A 21,848-nucleotide genomic window follows, 5' to 3' on the forward strand; every position below is an offset into this window, starting at 1 on the left:
TTATTTTAAGGGTGTGGTGGAGCAGTTTTGTGCCTGGCATGAAAGAATGGCAATGTCTTGCCCATGCAAGTGGTTTCTTTTGTGTTGGTTTGAAGAAAGGCCAATAGCTTTTAAGAGACAGCTCATCATTCTAATACCAGAGCCTTTGCTGCTCTCTAAGGAACAAATTCAGCCCCCTGCCCTTTGGCCGGTGAGGACCACTAGCAGCAGAATTGGTGTGGTTCTGCTGCAGGCATGATGCTGTCAAGGGTGTACATACACTCTCCACAGGGTGTCCTGTTCTACACAAGCTCCCTACTCATGAGCACTTATGGGACAGGAAGGATACAGCATAGGTGGACTGAAAACGGGTAGGATTGCCATGGTGAAGTCCCCTCGGTGGCTACTCCAGTCACTGGACTGACACCTCCCCTTCCCGTTCATGAGTGGCTAACATTCCTCTGGCAACTACAGCAACTGTTGACACAGTACAGCAAAATTAGGAAAGTTTAATCTATGTTTAGATGCCTTTGATGTAATTCAGTAGTTGGAAACAAGGAGGAGCCAGCACCATGTGACCAGCCCGCTCTGCACACACTACCAGCAAGTGCTCTCTGGAACTCAGCTTGGAATCACTGACATGGAAGGCGAAACTACAAAATTTATGAATAAAAGTCAGAGTCAGTGTGGGAGGTGGGTGGAGGTTGGACAAAAACTTAATCCGAACTCTGTCCACAATCCTGAACTCTAACCACAGTCTCAGAATAAACGTTGAACATTTCTACTAACCTGATTAGTAGTGAAACAGTGACAACACTGACATTTTATTAAACTGCCATCATTTGGCTTCCCAGCCAACACCCTTTTGAGATGAATGGGGGCAGATCAAACCATCACAGAGCTACTTCTCGTGTCCTTGGGCTCAGGAAAACAGCACTGTATTTGTTCATGTGGAGAAGATTATCTTTGCAACCACAAAGACAGGAACTTAGGGTGAGACTTTCAGCAGAGGTAAATCAGCAGAACCTCAGGCCCCTCTATTTTGTTAATAAGGACTTAGATCCTGAAGAAATAGATGAGGCTGCACCAGAAGTGCTAGTCTGGCATAACTACCCAGTAGCAGGAAAATTTGAGCCCTACTTAGGACGATAACCCCAATTCCCCTCTTCTACCCACCTACCATGATGGTGTGATTTGGAAAATTGGCACGGACAGTTTTCACAAATTCCACAAAGTGCTCTGAATATCCATTGGCCACATCCAGGCAGATGTACTTGATAAGGGGAATGGCCTCCAAGATACTTGTCAGCCTGTCCAAATCAGCCTTCCCACTGCCTGAGCTCACTGCTACATGCTGGAGAGACAGAGAGAGAGACAGAAATGATCAGCAGCTCTTAGAGATCAGACAAGTGCACAGCTCTTGCATGTGTTTCCCCCACCCTGGGAAAGCTTCCATAGAAACTCATGCTGGAAACTATCAAGTGCTCTGCTATGTAAAACCATACAGAAATAAATACCATAGCTGGACAAATCAATCAGTTACTCACACTTTGTTTTGAGGCTCTTCTTCAATACAGCAATAGTTTAAACGTAAATAGGGCTTATAATATGCCACTATCTACAAACTAATGTGAAATGTGTGAGTGGACTCTTTCATGGGCAACCATCATCATCTGAGTTGCCCAGATCAACAAAAACATAGAACCTTAACCAGTTGGTATACTGAAAGGTAGAGTTGCAAACTTTGGAGATCCCTTAGAGAATAGGGCTCGCATCTGTCAATTCACTCAATCCTCCCTTAATCTACCTCCTCACTATGTCCTCATAGAAAAAATAGCTTCCACAGCTGCTGGCTCACAGAACCTCCTGCAGAGATCCAAAGCTAGAGACAACACTACTGCAATCACAATGCAACATAAAATGTGCTTCCAAGCTATCTATAAGATAGGTAAGTTAAGTGCCAAAGGGTTCAGACAGAGTATATTCCTTTGGGCCTACCTCTAAACTAGTACTACATATGAAAAAAGCCGTTGAACCTAAATGATAGGTTAGCCTTCAGACAAGCCCCTCATAATGAAAATATCATTTAAAAATAAGCCACAGGTAATGACACACCTTGTGCAATGTCAAGAGAACAATGCCATGGGTATTATTTTCCATAAAAGAATGACTTTCATAATCCTGCGTGGGCTGCTTTAAGGCAGGGCAGAATGAGTTTATAATGTGGGAATATACCTCAAGGCATTCTGGGTGATTGACTGCAAACAGTTTCCATTCTTCCACAGAATAATGCTTCTGAATAGCAGTGAACATTGCATGCTAGAAAAAGAAAAGAAACAAGCAAACTGGTATTAACGTTCAAGTTAGTCATCTCTCCTTCTCCCATTCTGCAGCTGCAAACTTAGCACACTGACATGTCACTGTGTCTTACTTTTATATTCATCTTGCTTCAAATAATAATGAATTAGAGCTTGATCCTGCTTCCTCTTCAGTGAGAGTTCAGAGCACTTAGCACCTTGCAGGATCAGTGTCTAAATAAGCAATAATCTACTATTAAGTATGCAATTGTTCAGTGTAGTCTCAGTTTCTTGCTCAACATGGATGTGTTGTGAGTCATAGGCTAGAGGCCAATTAACTAATGACTTCTGATTGCAGTAGCTGTACTACTAGATAACGTGCATGATCAAAATCTTCGCAGCTAATCAGATTTCTCTTACATAATGCACAATTTATAAATAGAAACAACAGAGCAGCAATTACTCTAAGTCATACAAGGTTGTAATGTTACTAAAGGGTTCTCATAATATCAATTCTATCCCATCCCCCACTGGGGGCTGACCTCAACTAGCTACAGCCAGATAAAAATTACCTGTGCCTTGTGCCCACTAGGATTTTACATGCAGAGCACTCTCTTGGGTTAGGTATCTTGACGTGAAAAAACACCGCCTGCTGCAGTGAAGACATTGTCTTAAGTTTTTACCACCCTGTTTTTGATTTTATCACAGCAGTTCCCTTTACATCCTAACTCCCAATGCACATATCTGAAGTATGTAATTGCCTTACTACAGGACATTTTGTCACCAAACAAATGGTTTCCCAGCTTTTGCAGAGAAAGATGAAAGTCAGCACTTACTTTAGTCATCACCTTTGCCATTTCAAACGTGCCCACGGTGTCCATATTTGCCACCATAATGGGGATCCCTGTGTATGTTTGTTTGGAGTTGCGGAATGTGAAGGTACGAATGAGATCTACCTGTGAGGAATGAATGCAAATTCTGGTAAGTACCTTTATACCAACAGAGATTATGCCCAGACTGTCACAATTATATACGACACAGAGACAACAGGCATTTTGCCACTGATTTCAGTGGGAGCAGAATTCAGCCCAGCCTCTCACTCATCCCCACAGTACTCTTGCTCTTACACGTGCCATTATTTTCTTCCACTGGAAGTATTCCCACCTCTGCCTCCCAGCTGAGAATGAAAATGTCATAAAACAAAATACCGTGTCTATAATAAGGAGAAGAGTCTTGTTGACATGTAGGGAAGGAAGCTGGGAGGGGGAAAGGAGCTAGGGAAGAAATTAAAATGAGAAGTGATAGGAGCTGATGGGAATAGGGAAGGGTCAAGATGATTTTGAATTATTTTGTAAATAGGGCCTTACCAAATTCATGGCCACGAAAAACATGTCACAGACCATGAAATCTGGTCTTGTGTGCTTTTACCCTATACTATACAGATTTCACGGGGGAGGGGGGGCGAGCGGGGACCAGCGTTTCTCATATTCCAGCTCCTGACCCAAAAGGGAGTTGCGGGGGGAGGGGGTCACAAGGTTATTTTAGGAGGGTTGCAGTATTGCTACCCTTATTTCAGCACTGACTTCAGAGCAGGGCTGCCAGAGAGCAGTGGCCTTTGGCCAGACGCCCAGCTCTGAAAGCAGCGCCCTGTCAGCAGCAGCACAGAAATAAGGATGGCAATACCATACCACGTCACTTCTGCACTGCTACCTTTAGAGCTGGGCAGCTGGATAGTAGCGGTTGCTGACTGAGGGCCCAGCTCTGCAGGCGGCAGCACAGAAATAAGGGTGGCAATACCCAGACCATGCCATCCTCAGCAGTGCTCCCTTCAGAGCTGGGTGGCTGGAGAACAGCAGCTGTTGGCCAGGTGCCCTGTTCTGAAGGCAGTGCCTGCCAGCAGCAGCGCAGAAGTAAGGGTGGCAATACCATACCATGCCACCCTTACTTCTGAGCTGCTGCCTTCAGAGCTGGATGGATGGATAGTCATTGCTGCTCACTGAGGGCCCAGGTCTGCAGGCAACAGTGCAGAAGTCAGGGTGGGCAGCACCACACCATGTCATCCTTACATCTGTGCTGCTGTTGGCGGCGGCAGCTCTGCCTTCAGAGCTTGGCTCCTGGCCTGCAGCCATTGTTCTCCAGCTGTCCAGCTCTGAAGGCAGTACCTCTGCCAGCAACAGCACAGAAGTAAGAGTAGCAGTACTGCAACCTCCCCTGCAATAACCTTGTGATGCCTCCACAGCTCCTTTTTGGGTCAGCACCCCTACAAATTACAACACCCTGATATTTCAGATTTAAATAGCTGAAATCATGAAATTTACAATTTTTAAAATCCTATGACTCTGAAACTGACCACAATGGACCGTGAATTTGCAGGGGCCCTATTTATAAATGATTAACCTCTCAACAGTTTGTCAACCTATACAGGCGAGTCTCATCTTACGCGCATTTAACATGCACAAATTCAGCTTTGCGCGGTCAGCAAAAACAAAAAAAAAGAAAGAGAAAAATAACCATTTAAATACCGAACCTGTAGTGCAGATGATTCCGCCTGCCATTACACTCAATGAAATTTTGACTATATGCGATTTTCGCTTTGCTCGCTGACAGCGGAATGTAACCCCAGCGTAAGATGAGACACGCCTGTACTGATATTTTTTCCTACTCTTTCATTTAAAAATGGGGTGAAATCTTGGTTTCACTGGCAAAACTCCCACTGACTTCCATGGAGCTAGGATTTCACTCCTGACCTTTAGTAAAAAGTAGAAGCATTATAATAACTTGAAGTTGTTGCCCATGAACTCAGGGACTGACTTTTTGTTCAGTGTCTGCAGTGTATGTTCACTGTGCCACACAATAGGGTCCTGGTTCTAACTACTGCAATACTAATAATATATAATCACCCACCACCACATCCTGGGGAAATAAACGGAGGCCTTTGGCCATTTATTTTTTATAAATATGTTAGCCTTCGGCCTCACAGTTTATTCAGCCCAGGAAACTGTCTTACTTCCTAAACAATTCTTAAATACAGTAACACCTCACTTAGCGTCCTCCCGCTTAGCGCTGTTTTGAAGTTAGGTCGCTGCTCAATTAGGGAACATGCTTGTTTAAAATTGCGTAATGCTCCCTTATAATGTTGTTTGGCAGCCTGCTCTGTCCACTGCTTGTAAGATTCTGTGGAAGAGCAGCAACTTTACAAGGGGCCATTGCACAAGTTACGCTTCTCCGCCTCCTCCTCCTCCCTCCCAGCGCTTCCCACACTGCTAAACAGCTGTTTGGCAGCGCTTAGGACTTTCTAGGTGAAGGGGAAAGGAGCGGGGATGCGGTGTGCTCCAGAGAGGAAGTGGAGTAGGGGTGGGAAGAGGCAGGCCTGGAGTGGAGCGGGGATGGGAAGAGACAGGCCTGGAGCATCCCCCAGCAAAGTCGGCGCCAATTCTTCTCCGAGGAAGCTGTCGCTGCTAAGGTGCTTCCTAGCATCCTTGCCTGCAGCAAGCTATGCCTGTGTGGGGTAAGCCAGGGCACTTCTCAACCACAGTACAGTACTGTACAGTATATAATGCCTTTTGTCTGCCTAAAACAAAATTTCCTTGGAACTTAGCCTCCCATATTTACATTAAATCTTATGGGAAAATTGGATTCGTTTAATATTCTTTCACTTAAAGTTGCATTTTTCAGGAACATAACTACAATGTTAAGTGAGGAGTTACTGTATAAAGAGTATATCCCTCTTTTAGTACTCCCCAACAGAAAAGGTTAACATAAACGCACAATATTAAGACACTGGGTTAATCTGTGAAGTATCTCCCCACATACTGCTGAGACTCCTTCACTGGTCTCTACATTTTCCATTCTTCAGCCTTCACCTGAGAGATGCTTCAAAGAGCTGAAATGAGGTAAAATGCCCACCACCAGACACCATAAGAACACCAGATTTTGACAGTTTACTTACAAGCTTTTTGGAGCACTAAGTCAGGAGTTATCAAACTTTTTCACAATGCAAACCACATTATTATTTCAGCAGCACCTAGGGGCTCCAGTCACAGCTGAGTACCTTTTGTGTTAGGCTCTCCAAACACATAACAAGGAAAAGATAGGTTCTTCCCTGAAGAGTTTACAATCCAAATAGGAGATTACATCTTAATAGAGAGATTGCCTTGCAGATCAACTCCTACTCCATTTACAATCATATAGATCCACTCAGCCTCCCATTTGCAATCACATAATATTCATATGGCAATTTCTGCCACATCCCACATGGGAAAGCTAATATTAGCGAAGTATTTAATGTATTTGTACTTCTTTTAATGCAATTTACAAGCTGGGGACAGGAAGAGATAACAGAGCACAGTCTGAGAACCACTTGCTCTAAACTAATATACAAGCCAAACACTCTTTCAAATGAACATGAAAAGAGGAGGAAAGGAAATGCTCATATGGAGAGCACCAAGACACAGGGCAAGATGTGAACCAGTGCCTGAACCACAAGACCTTTCTTCTTCCAGGGAGACTCACTTCCACTTCTTATTCCATCTCTGAAATGACCCAGGTAGGTGCTATGTGTCTTTCTCACATTACTGTAGGTGTAAAATGACATTTCCAGGGATAACGCTGTATTGACAGGGATGTTGTGGAGGAAGCGTGCAATCCCTCCACCAATGAGGCTCTTTTTCTGTTATCTAGAGAGAAGACTTCAGTCTCCATGGCTGTTAATCCAGCAACTTTTCACCAATGGGAAAGTACACTTAGAAAAAAATTATCTACTGTGAACAGGCTGCCCCATTTTTCCACGAATGACGGCACCAGTAGCAGCCACACTGCAGCATGCGGATTACCCTACCTTACAGGAAATGAGTTTTGACATGAAGGTAAGTGGAGGAACAACTCTCTCTGTTTCATGCAGCTCTCCAGCCTTTTTTCAGTTTACAGTTTTAAACTAATGGCTAGTCTTCTTGAAAGATACTGGATTGGCAACTATCAAAATGGAAGGGCCTGAGAATAAAATCCAGCACAGGCAGCAGCAGTGTAAGCTTCCCAAGCACTGTCTGATAAGCATATCTCAGACTGAAACTGGATTGACTGTAAGAGTGCGAGACTGGTGCAGCCTCCATACTATGCTGTCCCTGGCCCCTCTCCTAAAAGTGCCAAAAAGGGGCTTAGTGCCAACTGTGGCTTTGTCATGTGCCACCCGCCCAGCAGAGATGGGAGCTGAAATTAATATTGGTCATATCTGGAATATTAGCGATATTTGAGTTTGGACAAATATCCACCATACCCTGCATTGTTGATGTTCAAGGTACTCAGAAAAAGTAGCCATATGGCACACAGATCAATGCTCCATTAGCTCTGCCTGATCCTAAATCATAGTGCAGGCAAAAGGGAGCACTGATCAATGTGTACCTTGTTCTTAAAGACCCAGCAGATATTGGGCTCTCTCCCCCCTCCAGTGTGGAGTGAAAGAAGGAAAAGGCAGAAAATGTGTTGTCCTGGGGATGGCTAAGAGGAATGCACCACTGGCTCAGCCCCCACCCCTGTGCTTTAGTGGTCAAGGTGAAAGAAGGACCCATTTCACTCAACTATGTTGTCTGTGCAGGCAGGGGAGAGAAGAAGAGAAATCAGACAGTGGCCAAGTCCAGCAGCACAGTTGGACCTGCCTGACTGCCAAACCTGAATACCCCTCAGGTATGCCCAAATGCAAATGTTGGGACCCATGCGCATCTCTGCTTCCCCCAAATAACTGGAGTGAGACCACAGATTCACTTCAGTGAGGATACCCAACCACCTGATGCTAACAACTTCCAGTTACTCCCAACCCAAGTTTGATTTCAAATCCATACCATATGGGTGAATGATTCTGTACCCCAGCAAGCCCCTGGTCCATGCAACTCCCCCTCCTTACCTGCACTTTTTTTTTTCCAAAATCTGAATTCAAGCTTCTGAATTTTGGTTCCCTCTCTCTAAAAGGAGGGAGTAACTCCAGGAAGCAAAGAGAAGGCAAAGTAACAAGAATAAAAGATGACACTGCAGACCAGCAAGGGAAAAGAATGTACAACACCCAATTTGCCATGCTTTACTGCACTACACTGTCCCTCTGTGAAGGTGACTTACTCCCAGCTATTAGGTAATGTACTGTCTGTGTAGAATAAGACATTAAAACGGCATAGCTACGTACTGTTAATTTAAACTTCAAAACATCAGCTTGTTGGGTATCAGGCACTGTAGTAAGCAGCCTCTGTTGCCTGGCCAACACTATTTATTTATGCTCTTGTTTTGAAGCAGGACTGGGGCTGTTTCAGATTTGGCTCTCACAGGTACTGTTAGTTTCTGTTGCTACAGCCTCAGTGACCGTGTCCAATTTCTTAACCTTCATCAGCTTTCATTGAGCCCTCATGACATGCACTTTTCTCACATGAAATGCTTTTCACTGTTCATCATACTCTCTGAGGTAACCCTTGCTTATCAGTCCTGGCTCTTCCAGCATTTCCCCTTCCCATCCGCCCTTCCTTCCTCCATGCATGGACAGCTGATATACAAAATCCTGCATTAAAATAAATAAATGAGGCCCTCGGCCTCACAACCCCCAGCTCCACCTGTTTGCCAGGCCACTGCATTTAATTTTAAAGAGGAATCTCCACGCTGCTTAAGTGAACTACTGAAAACAGTCAAAGGCGGTCCTTGCTTATGAGGCAAGAACTAATCAGAGCAATGAGTAAATTAGCCCAGGATACCATTATTACTGAGTTGAAAGAGAGCACTACTCAAGTTATCATCACACTGAGATAGACTCTTTCGCCTTATTCCTGTATTCTTCTTGGTGAAATGCTTCTGCTTGGATTAGCTCTCAGAATTCCTGCCCACAACAAATCCAGTCATCTCTACTTTTGACTCTCTTCCCTCCTGATCTCATTCTCCTCACTATCTCCTTTGCCCCTTGTTGAAGGCTGAATCCTCCCTCCCTTCCCCAACCCAACCCAACCCAACGCCTGTATTGATCACATGGTATTCAACATCTGGGGTGAGGTGGCGTGAATGGTGTCACAAGACGGCCATGTTTGCTGTGAGTTCCTAGCGCTGCAGAGTGTTGTGGGGGTTCCCGTAATGAGTGTTAAGGTTACTGAGAGAGAACCATGCAGAACTTAATGGAAATGCTTTGACTGGCTGATAATGATCCTCAGTCAGATGACTGATCGCTGCATATGCGGCAGTTCCTGAGACCCAGCTCCGCTGTGCCGATGCAGTTACACACCCAGAACTGGTCAGGGTGCAGGGATTTACATAACGGAGAAAGAAGCGGCCAGATCATAGGTTGCCGGCTGAACAGGATCCCAGCCCGCTGACAGGCAGAGCCAATTCAATGGCACCATGGCATTAAAAATCTCCCCTCCTCCTCTGTTAATAACTGGGGCTTCTCCATCAGCAAATTTTGCATTTACTGGCACGTGCATTCCCGCCCTCCCCGCGCGCCAGATTCAAGGGCAGGCCGGGACGCCTGGTTTGTAACCAGACCCCCGGGGAGAGGAAGTCTCCCGCTGCTGGTTTAGCGGCGCACCCGTGCTCTGCATGCTGCAGGGGAATTATACTCTGGGTCACCTCTCCCCACACCCAGGGCATTGCAAAGACCCGCGGATGCACCTGTTGGAGGAAAGCAGCGCCTGTCGCCACGCGCAGGCTAAGGTCCGAGCACTGAGCTCAGCACCGCTCCGCGACCAGCGGACGCCTTTCCGAGCAGGGCTGCACAGGGGCCGCCCCCCGCTGCAGGAAGCGCGCCTGCAATGTGGCTTCAGCTAAGTGACACCCCCCCCTCCGTCTATTCAAACGGTGTGCGGGGGCGGGTTCCCCGGATAACCCTGCGCAGCCTGGGAAATAAAAACAACCGCGAGAAAGCGGCTGCGAAGTTAACGCTACAGAATGCCCCCACCTCGGCTCTGCTTTTGAGGCTGCTTCTCTTAGGTCTGAGCAGCACGTCATGAAAGTCCAGTTTGAGATCCGCTTCTACGTGGGGCATCTCGCCGGGACTGGTGGGGGGCGCCCCCTCTTCGCGGATGCGCTTTGTCGCTGCCGCCGGTCCCCGCCTGGTGCCGCGCCGAGCCCGCTCCCTTTGCAGGGAAGGGTTTTATAGGGCGCGAAGAGCCCGGAGCTGGTGCTCAAGCTTTATTAGGAGAGTCACTCACACGCGGCTGTCTTTAGCACGCGCCGCTGCACTGCACAATGGCAGCTGCTCCTCGTCCTCCCCTGCCCGCCTGTGCGGCAGGCTCAGCGGGCTGGGTCTGGGCGTGGGGCGGCGTGTTGCTGCAGAGCGCTGCCGCAGGGCGCTCCGGATTCAGCGGAGTGGGTGCGTGGGCAGGAACGAGGCGTCACACACCGGAGAGTGCATGTGACAACTGGCGAGCTGGAGCCGGATCCTGTTAAGGGCGAACCCAGGGGACAGGAGGAAGCTCCCGGCACATGTGACCAAGCTCTAGCCATATATAGCGATCCGCCCTCTGGGAAGCAGGATCTTCGTTGTGTGTGTGTGTTACTCCAGCTGGGCTGTTCTGGAGGGCAGCCGCCCGGCGATCCCGTTATGAAACGTCACTTGTGTAACTGAGGACTCAGGCTTTACTCCCTTTCCTTATTTGAAGCTGCATTCGCCAGCAGAGGAAGACTGGGCGGCTGTGGTGCCCGTGCCCTGGTATCGCCACACAAGTGCAGCTTGTTTTAAATGGAGCCAGTCATCCGGCAGGTCTTGTTTAGTGTTTCTTTAAGATCTTTGCAGCTCCTATGTTTAAGATTTCGGACAAACTGTGCTCCTAGTTCCTCCCGCACTGGGCATTAGGGTCTGACCTAATTTCCTCTCTTCTGAGGCTGTCATTCAGGTTTAGGCTTCAGTGGCTGGCTAGTCTCTTGTCCTTCTTTCTGACTGCTGGTTTTCCCCTCTTTGACTTTTCATTCTGTGCTGTCTGCTGTAGCCTTTACACAGGGGAGCAGCTCTGAGAGTACAGTGTATGGCACTTAAGAAAAGTGAGGGTGTGACACTCCTTACCCTGCTGGCTATGCTTACTGAAGCCAGTGCTTTGTGCCAGGGGAGTCAACCTATGCCATGCATGCCAAAGGCGGCAGGTGAGCTGATTTTCAGTGGCATTCACACTGCCTGGGTCCTGGCCACCGGTCTGGGGAGGCTCTGCATTTTAATTTAATTTTAAATGAAGCTTCTTAAACATTGTAAAAACCTTATTTATTTTACATACAGCAATAGTTTAGTTATACATTATAGACTTATAGAAGGAGACCTTCTAAAAATGTTAAAATGTATTACTGGCACACAAAACCTTAAATTAGACTGAATAAATGAAGACTTGACAAAGATTGCCAACCCCTGGTCTATGCATCCAAGAAAGGAGAGTGACCTGCCAGTGGTGCACAAGCATAATTAAGCTCTGGGCCAAGTAATGATGGAGGCCTGGAGGGAAGCCATCCTCTTGAATCTGGAACCCTACAAAACATTGGGAAGCTCAGATTGGACCTGACTTTTGCAGTTAATCCCTATCTCTTTATAAAAGGCTGACCAGAACCTGACCGTCCCTGAGCTGAGATGAAATTCAGAGATGATCCAAGCTTTGCAGCTCAGGCCCATGTCTATTTACCAGGCTGAGCTGTGTAACTCCTCCCTGACAGGACAAGTGATGGTGAGTGAAGTGTAGGAACTGTTACACAAACTGATGTGTGCTTGTTCTGTTATAGCCTTGCAGTCATAGAGTAGAAATGTAGATGAAACCTGCAGCTGGTTGATTACAGCATATCAGTAGCGCCATCAATCATTTGGAGTTTCCCTTTGTACATACACCCCAATTTTGGTGGGTATGGGGAAGTAAGGGAGGGCATTTTTGGCTCTCTCAAATATCAGTTAGGCTGGAACTTGGCTTATTTATTATCTATTTATTTAAAATATTAGGAGCTGTTAGACAAGTTTAAATGAAAAAAGCTCCATCGCAAAGAAATTAGATTTTGGGCCCATTCTGCTTCCATTAAGTTAGGCTGAGTACAGGATTAACTGACTGAAATTCTATGACGTGATACAGGTCAGACTAGTTCATCAGAGCAATCCCTTCTGGACTTAAAAATCTATTAAACTAGAGTCAATAGCAGTTTTGCCTCTGACTTTGGTTGGAACAATATAAAGCTTATGTTGCCCATAACTGGAGAGTGAAACATGCTGTTCACCACTGGCTTCTTTTTCCAAGCAAAAAGCAGATGTGTTGCACAGCCACATGACACTGCCTTCTTTATCTCCAAATTATACACAGCACAGCAGATTCCCCTGCCCTCAGCATGGCTCTTATGGCAGTGGCTGCTGGTGTCTCCCAGATAAATCAATATTGCTGAGCACTGTGGACCAAATTTTCAAAAGCAGCCACTAATTTTGCATGTCTCCTTTTTTGGGGTGTCCAACATGAGAGAGGGAAATAAGGTGCAGCTACACTAAAACTGTTGGCTTGTCTACACTGCGCCATAATTCAGACTAGGAGGTGTGAACAGCAATGCACACCAAAGTGCTGTGCTGTAAGTCCTCCGTGTGGACACTGAGGGCCATAAGTGCTGGTAATAGGGGTGCTCCTGCACCCATTGGCTTGAAGTAGTAATAACAACCCAAATACATGGTTTCTGCCATCAGCACCTCCACTATAAAAATTGTTCCAGCACCACTGCTGCAGCCGCAAACTTAAAGGTTCCTAGTTCATATTAGTGTAATTGTCTTCAAACAGAATTACATTAACGTGAACCTATGAACCTTTTATTTCGCTCCTGCAGCATCCACACAGAGGCATTTCAACTCAGCACTTTGGTGCACACTGCTATTCATACACCCCATAGTCTGAACTGTGGGGCAGTGTAGGCATCCATCGCCTGTGACACACATCTTTTAGAGAGGCATCTCATCTTGATTTAAAAACTTCATATGATGGAGAATCTACCACATATCCCTTTGTTTGCTGTTCCAATGGTTAATTGCCACTGTTAAAAAATTGTCCTTTATTTCTGGTTTGAATGCCTTTTTCTCTAGATTACAGAATCCTTTAATATTACATATTTTCACCCTGCATAGGTGCTTATAGACTGTGAACAGGTCATCTCTTTGATAAACTAAATAGATTGAGCTCCTTTAGTTTCGCACTTTAAGACATGATTACCAAACTCTAATTATTTTTGTAGCTCTTTTGTGAACGCTCTCCAATTTTAAAATGTGGACACCAGCTAGGACACAGTGTTCAGTTAGTAGTGGTCATCACTGCTGTCGACAAAAATAATATCAACTCCCTACTCCTACGTGATATTCCTCTGTTTATACATCCAAGGCTCAAGTTTGCCCTTTACCTTGGGAGTGGTATGATGGAAGAAAACTTCTGAACTGCTTTATCAGAAAAGATCAATGGTCAGTCTCATCTAGTATGCTGTCTTCTGACATTTCTCTATGCCTCATGCTTCAGAGAAAAGTGAAAAAAATGCATCATAATAACGTGTAACAATATGTCTCAGAGAGAATCACCTTCCTTACTCCAGTTGGTGATTAATTGAAGCTGGAGAAGTACTGGCCCTTGTGATTTTTAGCCTCATTGGTGCAACTACACATGCTTATTTATTTCATAGTAAAGACAAGCCTGAACCACAAATTTCAGATCCTGATCTGAAGTCCTTCCAGAATTCAGAGTGTTGCAGGCCTGGGGTTTTGATTTGGCCCATTTTATAGACAGGGTCAGGTGCAACATTCTGATGTGAATTACACACACTCAGTTTTAGGGTAAGTCTAGGAGGTTGGTCCAGGTGCCACTTTCATTTATATCTGTTTATTTTTTAATCTTATTATGCAGTTTTCATCAGTTGTATCTGTTGACAAGTATTTTCACAAGTTAAGTATATACTGCATAAAAAGTACTCCTTTGAATCCAGTTTCAGTTTGTCTTTAAGTGAGCAAATTAACCTCTTCTTCAGCCAGTTGCGATTCCAAAATATTGAAAAATGCATGGGATGACAATCCTAGCAAAGTCTGAGTGCTTCAGAGCTTTGGAGATCCCTGAGCACTGAATGACTAATGAGAATGTCAGCAGAAAACCATGCCTTGATTGTCACAAAAGATGCACTGAGATACTTCTCTTAACTTATTTGTAAAACTGTGGACTTGGTCCTCACATCAGGACCACAGTTGCCAACTTTCACACAGTAAATAAGCACCCCCACTTTCACAATAAGCCAGAAATCAAGCTAATCCCATTTCAAAACAAGCCAGTCCCTAAGAACCTGAACACTCTGTGTGACTAGATCCCCCCTGCCTGCAGTCTGGGACCTTGGTGGGCCTGCTGTGCATGCCTGACTGTCTCCCCACCTTGCCCCAGCTTGTGCTCCCTTGCCCCTGCTTGCCAGGAGCCAATAAAAAAAAAGCAACAAGCTACAAGCCAAAAACTAGCCAACAAGCAGTTTACATGCCAATTGAACCAAAAACAAGCCCAATTTCTGCATTTTTTTTGCAGGTTTGACATGTCTGGTCATGATCTGTGCTCGGACATGATTGGCTTTAGACTACCGTTATGCATACCCGGTCTTGGGGCTAGCCAAAGCCAAGTCTTTGCCAAGGGGCATTACCGGAGCACAGAAATGCTCTGGCCAATCCCTTCCCTGGCCAACCCCCTGCTATGGAGATTGCAAAGGTTGCACCTGGGGATTCCCCCATCCTTAGATGGCTGAGCAAGCCAGCTTTACAACCCCTTTGCACTGGTGAAGTTGTCCAAAGGGGTAATTGAGCCAGGACCTGGACCTATGAGTTTACAAGACTACATGGTGAGGAGTAAGTCCTTTTGTTTATTATGTAACCCTTCTGCCCCTCTGAGTTGGCAGCAACAAGGGCCGGGTTCTGTATCCAGGGGTTCCGTTTCAGTAACACAATGCATAACCGGCTTGAGCCGCCACCCAGTGACCTGGGACACTTACATACCACACCCCCCTGGGCACCTCTAGGAGGCAATACTTCCCCTCTTGCAACCACAGAGTCTGAGTGTAGCAAAATCTTTTTAATAAAGGAAGGAATCAGTGCAGCATCCCATTGGAGAAACACCACAAACGGTTATAATACAAACCATAAACAAAAAACCCACCTCCAAGTATGTTTGGCAATGTCCTTTTCCCCTTAGGGTCTTAAGTCCAATCACCCCAAAGTCCAACAACCCAAAAGTCTCTGGTCAGGGCCACCCCAGAATTCAAGAGTTTATCTGTAGAGTTTTATCCCCCCAGGCTGGGTGGAAATGGTGGGGGGGAGTCCACATAGGGTGTTAAGGGGCACCTTACATGGGCCAGGGCCAACTGCTCTGCCTCTCCATGAAGTTCTGCTACAGGCTTCACCACAACCAGCTCCACCACACCAGCTGTGCTGCTCCTCCAGCCACCCCTGCAAACCGCTTCACTCCACTCACTGTTCCATGGGCTGCTCCAACACGCTGCAACTGCTCTGCTCTGCTCCCCGCTTAACAATAGGTCTTCAGACTCTCCCCCCTAGTTAACACAGCACTCAGTGATCTCAGTTCAGCTCTTAGTAGGGGAGCCCTGGTGCACCATTGGCCCAACATGAATTCAGCTCAGCAGTCTCTAGATAGACTCTTTACCATCAGCACATACATACCAGTCCCCAATCTCTCTCAATTCATGGGGTTTTGGAACCATGTCCCATGTTTAGCAAGTACCACCCAACTGAGGTTGAGTCATTTCTGTCACAAAGCAGTCCCACAGCTCCCCATTCACACAATCAGGGTGACAAACATTTTTCTTCCTCCTGCCCCAATAACAAAGAAATTGGGGATCCGAGAGCTGTTAAAATCACCATCCCAAGCTGCTGTGGGGTTATGCTAAGTGGGGGTGGATGCCAATTCAAATTCCTAAAATTTTTTCCACACTCTCTACAATTCACCACCAGATGTCAGGGTAGCACTTATCCTGACTCTGCTTACATCCATATTATATTTATTTATTAACTTTGTAATTACTACACATCACTTCTTTCATCTGAGGATCACAAAGGGACAAATATTTTTAATTAATTAAGCCTCACAGCACGCTAGTGAAGCTTTATACCCATTTTACAGATGAGAAAGGTACAGAGGGCCAAGTGCAAGGATGAAGTAAATCATTGTCTACGCTACACATTGGTATCCTGATTATGATCTCACATTAGTTTTACACCAGTTGAACTCTATTGACTTCAGGGGGTTATGCCTGATTTACACCTGTTGGTGGAGAAGCAACCCCAACATGTAAATTCATCAGATGCAAGTGGCAAAGCAGTGTAATTTACAGTGATTTGGCATTCAGTAGGTATGCCAAATGAATGGCATTTACACCATGTTGGCATGCTGTAGACAACAAATACAGCAGGCACAGATTCCTATTTACATCAGTAGGAATTGTAACCATGAGTGTAATTCCAGAGTGGAATTTGGCCTGGAGAAATTAAGTTACATGGCCACGGTCACATAGCAAGTCAGTGGAGGGACTGGGATGAGCAGCCAAGAGTCCTGGCTCCTAGTCCTCTTTGGTGGGATGAGCACGCAGTAATTAAGTTTCATGAGATGCAGCATAATCTATGTAACAAATCTTTCTCACCAAGTAATAATTTGGATTCTCAAATAAGAATAAAAGATTGATTGTTGGAATAATGTTCTGTCTCAGAGAGAAACTAGTGGTGGTCTTAAACACAGAGGGGCTTGGACTGAGGTTCTGAACACAGAGCTCTGCAAACCTGAACGCCTCCTGCCACCTGCTCTGCAGGTGTACGACTTTGTGTCAACACATCCCAATGTAGTGACTCTGCATTGTAACTTCACAAGGTGAAACATCTGCCAAATCAAACACAGAAACGTTTGAGTTCAATGCAGCAGATGTGAATGTATATTTGCACCTAAACTCATTCCTAGAAAGCTCCTAGGAGCTTATATCAGTGGGATATGCATGTTGGGACAGGATAATATTAGAGTCAATGTACACTGTCAGGCTGGAGGGAATTTTGCATCTGTGAGTGATTTTACAGTACATCAGTGGCCCCCCAAACTGTGGGGCGTGCCCCTAGGAGGGCATGGAGGAATGTTCAGGGGGGAGTGGTGGGGCACGGGTCAGCCCCCACAGGCGGCTGAGAGGGAGCTCTGCCCCCAGCTCCGCTCCAGCCCTGTCCCAAGCCCTGCCACAGCTCCTGGCCACAGCCCCTGGCTCCCAGCCATGACTGTGGCCCTGACCACAGCCTCTACTCCCATCTGAGGCCCCAGCTGCAGTGCTGGCCCCACTCCCGACTGTGGCCCCTTGCCCTGGATCCTGACTGTGGCTCCCAGGTGGGGTGCAGACTAGGTAAGGGGGAGGCCAAGGACAGAGCAGTTTGGAGACCACTGGAGTACATACTATAATATGAAATTAATGATTCTATAACAGTCTTAAGTCTGAATTTCTTTTTCTGCTATGTTGCTGTCTGCTTTTTAATATTGTTTTAATTTTTTATAACTTATAACAACATGCTGTCTGCTTTTATACTATATAGTATTTATACAAGATTGTTGTCTGCTTTTATATTAACTCATTTCCTATGGAATTATTTTTCTTTCATGGTTTTTATTGAGTTGTAAATTAAGCCTCCAATCTTCACTTTCCCTGAGCAAGGAAGTTACAAGATTTCATGGTGCATTGAGAAAGAGATCTGCTCAATCCACTGAGGGAAAAGAGATTAAAATACTGAAAGCTTGTTTCCATCCAATCCAAAATCCCGGATTGGTTTGGTTGTTTATGAATAAGGCTCAGGACACAGACTCTTCTAACTCAGATTATTTTTTTCTATGGGTTTGTGCCCAGTCTCTGTGAAAATGAGCACGCTATGCTGTCTGTGTGAAACAAAATAAATTAATAGTAATTCATTAATAATAAAAGGATTCTGGAACTAAGTGGCACATTTTCTGCATCCTGTGCCTTTTCCTTTATATTTTTTCTTTGTGTGAAAATCTTAATACAAGTTTAAAACTAAAAAGAAGATCTTATCAAAGGAGTCTGTGCAATAATCTCTATTAATGTTTTTCATCCAAGTTTTACCCTGCATTATAAAAAGAGGTTAATTTGGACGCCCAATAGCCCCACCTACTGACAACAGATACTACATTCTTAAAATGGATTATTGTTACTATAAAATGTTAGCTGTGTACCAAATGCCTGTTTATAAATATTACAATTAAGAAACAGAACCACCACCACCACCCATATTAATTGATAGATGAGTATGAGATTTCACACCCACAAAAGCCAAAACAATTTATAATTAAATTTCTCACAGAAACTTTAAACTTCCCTCCTCTTTTGACATGAATTAGGATGACTAGTGGTGGACCACGCAGGCTTGGTTTTGCTTTAACTGAACTTAGGTTGCATTTTGTCTTGAGAAAACCAAAACCAAATTCCAGGGAGTGCAGATTAAAAACTATGGCATTTTATAATCACATAACACGTACCACAACAACACTACATGCAACCTTTCAGAAGTGGTGTGCTGAGTCTTCATTTATTCACTCTAATCTAAGGTTTCGCGTGCCAGTAATATATTTTAATGTTTTTAGGGGGGCTCTTTCTATAAGTCTATAATATATAACTAAACTATTGTTATGTATAAAGTAAATAAGGTTTTTAAAATGTTTAAGAAGCTTCATTTAAAATTAAAGTAAAATGCAGAGCCCCCTGGACCAGTGGCCAGGACCCAGGCAGTGTGAGTGCCACTGAAAATCAGCTCGCGTGCCACCTTTGGCACGTGTGCCATAGGTTGCCTACCCCATACTATCTTGTTACCAGTTCTACACACAGACTGTGGGCTTGTCTACATTACCCGCTGGATCAATGGGCAGCGATCAATCCAGTGGGGGTAGGTGGATGTAGCTCAACTTCCATTTCCCCCTTACAATGTCAGCTCTCCTTCAGCTCAGCTTAAAGTCTGAGTTGGTCCTGAAATAACAAGGACCAGAGTGAGGACTCTTCATCAGGCTTCTGAGTCCTTTATCTCCTTTTCTTCCATCTGCTGAATTAGAAGAGGAAAGGCTTGTCCTGTGTAAGCAACGCACTGTGGGAAACCAAATAATCACCTCCTTTTGGCTATCCAAGAAGCAGCTCGTTATCTTCACAAACAGAAAGGGGGCCACATAAAATCACTTTCCTGAGCTGTTCTGCACAGCTCGCTGGGAAACAGAATAATTAGCTCCAGTTAGCTGCCAAGCCAGCACCTCTTTTTCTTCCCTCCAAGTCCCCTCCCTTGATCCCACTTTATTACAGATGCACCCACTACTGTAGTAAACACAACTGAAAAGGAGATCTGTTCCAAACCACATCCCGAGAGCTGCTTCCTGGTCTTTTACAAGGGAATGTCAAGTGCCACTGCTGGCATCCATCCAGTCCAAAAGACACTTCATCCTAAGAAGCCTGGGATGTGCTAGTGACTCACAGGGCTTAAACGGTTAACACTGGACAAGGGCACCACCACTCCTCCACCACTCACTGTCTTTATTCCTTCTGTCCTAAATACACTGACCTGATTATTTTCATCAGAATTCAGTTCCTGCTAGTGCCTCTTCTATTCAGGCCTTGGTTACCTTTCTCCTTTCCCCCCACACATATTGCTGTAAGGTGTTAATACATTGGCTAGCAGACCAACAGCTTTTCAGGAATCTATGATCTATAACAGCCCTGGCTGGGAAAAAATGTAGTTGCAATCTTTCAGTGGTGTATGTGCCTTCCCTGACATCTGGTGGTGGGGTGAATAAATGGACGGCTGAAAAATTTGTCTAGTTCACTGGTCACAAATTGATCTCTGCATGAATCATAACTATTACGCGATTCAGCAAAAAGACTCTTTCCTCAGTAGATTATTCCCCTATTCTTGTAATGTCCACTATGTTAACAGACATTTGCTTCTTTCTCCCCTAACTTACATAAATATATATCTGGCATAACTCTGCTGAAGCCAGTGGAGTTACCCCTATGTAAAACTGATACAGGTCAGATCAGAATCAGACCCATTTTGTCTGTGCTCTGCTTTTCAGCTCCAAAAGTTCAATTGGAACTGGTCAAAATAGTTAAAAGAACAGATTATTTTTGTCAAAATAGTCTTTTTTTTCAAAAATATTTATTTTTATGAAAAACTGTCAACTTTTTTTGCAAAAATGTTTTCCTTTTTTCAATGTTTTTTTCAAAATGTTACAAGGATATTATTGAAAACATTATCAGAATGGTTATCTAATTTTTTTGATTATTCAAAACTAAAGTTTTGGTTAATGAAAAAAATACATAACCATTTTGACCATTATATTTTAAAAAATTGTGAAAAAAGTTAAAAACAAAAAATGGGTCCATTTCGAACACTTTGAAATGAAAACAGCTTCAAAATTGTTTTTTTACCAGCTCCAGTTCCGGTACAATATGGAAACCTGATACTAGTTTCTTATTCTCTTTATCAGCTCTTCTTCAACTGAGACTTGACTTAAAAAAAAATAGTGTGTGATGAATGACTGATGATACTTTTGTTACCTTGTTTAATACAGATGAGTCCAAACCAAAATTCCAGATCTGAAGATCCCTTAAACTTTGGAAAGGTTCTGCCATGGATCAAATCTTGGTGGCTTGAGCTCATCTCTACTCATTACATTTTTTCTGTTTGAGCTGCAAATCTTTCACCTCTTATCCTAGGAGCAAGAAGACAGAATTATTTGTTTACTTACACTTATTACTTAAATTTCATGTGGACCTGTGTATGGATAAAAAAAATTGTATTGCTGACCAAACTAGAAAAAAAAATTTGTATCAAGTTTTTATGATTGGGAAATGCAGATTTTGCCTGCTATCATAAAGAGAAGAGAGAGAGAAACGGACCAAACAGCAAAGATTTTGTCTGCTCTGAAGTGTAATTCACAGAGGACAGCCCCATTCCAGAAGGCCACTGGCTGGAACAGTGCTTCCACAATGCTCTTATTCATTTACTAAGGAATAGGGAGGCATAAAAAGGATAGAATGGGACCCCGGTTCCTGAGAAACGTCGCCTAGATCATCAGTTGGTGTCGGTGTAGCTTCACTGAAGGATCTGGACCTTTATAAATTTATATATACACACACACACACACACTTAATCTGCCCTTGAATAGGTCAAACTTGGTCCCCTGGCAGATATACTTGTTTGAAATCGTGGTGTTATTTTGACTATGAAATGCCCTTGACAATCTTATAATCTCAGTTTAAGAATTCTTATTGCATCTTTGGAACACTTCCAGGCTTCACCTTATCAGGATAAGAAGATATTAGTTCACGCCTTGCTGTCATCCAGACTTGACTGTTGTACTTGACTGCTGATCAGTATCTCTTCCCTTCCTATTTTTTAGTTTTTCTTCTGCTCCTGAAAAATTCTGCAGCTAAATTCACAAATCAGACTAAACTTATGTCACTGGTCCTGAGCCTTCAGCTCTGACTGTTACACAGCTGGAGAATTACTTCTCCTATGCTGACAAAGTGTACAGTCCACTTTGCACCGTGCTGGCAGAGTTGGTAATTGCT

General features: G+C 44.5%; 1 protein-coding gene and 1 long non-coding RNA gene across 5 annotated transcripts in view; one reads left to right on the plus strand and one right to left on the minus strand.

Annotated features, from left to right (window-relative positions):
• Nucleotides 1-10,804, minus strand: part of GMPR (guanosine monophosphate reductase) — a 71,451-nt gene extending 60,647 nt beyond the window's left edge. For all 4 annotated transcript variants that reach the window (XR_012655322.1, XR_012655323.1, XM_075062856.1 and 1 more), the window contains exons 1-4: nucleotides 10,192-10,804; nucleotides 3,113-3,232; nucleotides 2,215-2,298; nucleotides 1,160-1,333 (exon numbers count right to left, since the gene is read on the minus strand). Coding sequence is in view for 2 of the 4 variants with exons in the window: in XM_075062856.1 (XP_074918957.1) it covers nucleotides 1,160-1,333; nucleotides 2,215-2,298; nucleotides 3,113-3,232; nucleotides 10,192-10,278 (465 nt within the window). In the remaining 2 variants the exon portion in view is untranslated. The remainder of the gene's footprint in view (nucleotides 1-1,159; nucleotides 1,334-2,214; nucleotides 2,299-3,112; nucleotides 3,233-10,191) is intronic.
• On the plus strand, nucleotides 7,067-8,776 carry LOC116825309 (uncharacterized). The gene is made up of 3 exons (XR_004373817.2): nucleotides 7,067-7,141; nucleotides 7,867-7,955; nucleotides 8,238-8,776. It is a non-coding gene; the product is annotated as an uncharacterized LOC116825309 (long non-coding RNA).
• Nucleotides 10,805-21,848: the final 11,044 nt, after the last annotated feature.

Source organism: Chelonoidis abingdonii, chromosome 2, assembly GCF_003597395.2.
Source record: "Chelonoidis abingdonii isolate Lonesome George chromosome 2, CheloAbing_2.0, whole genome shotgun sequence".
NCBI lineage: Eukaryota > Metazoa > Chordata > Testudines > Testudinidae > Chelonoidis > Chelonoidis abingdonii.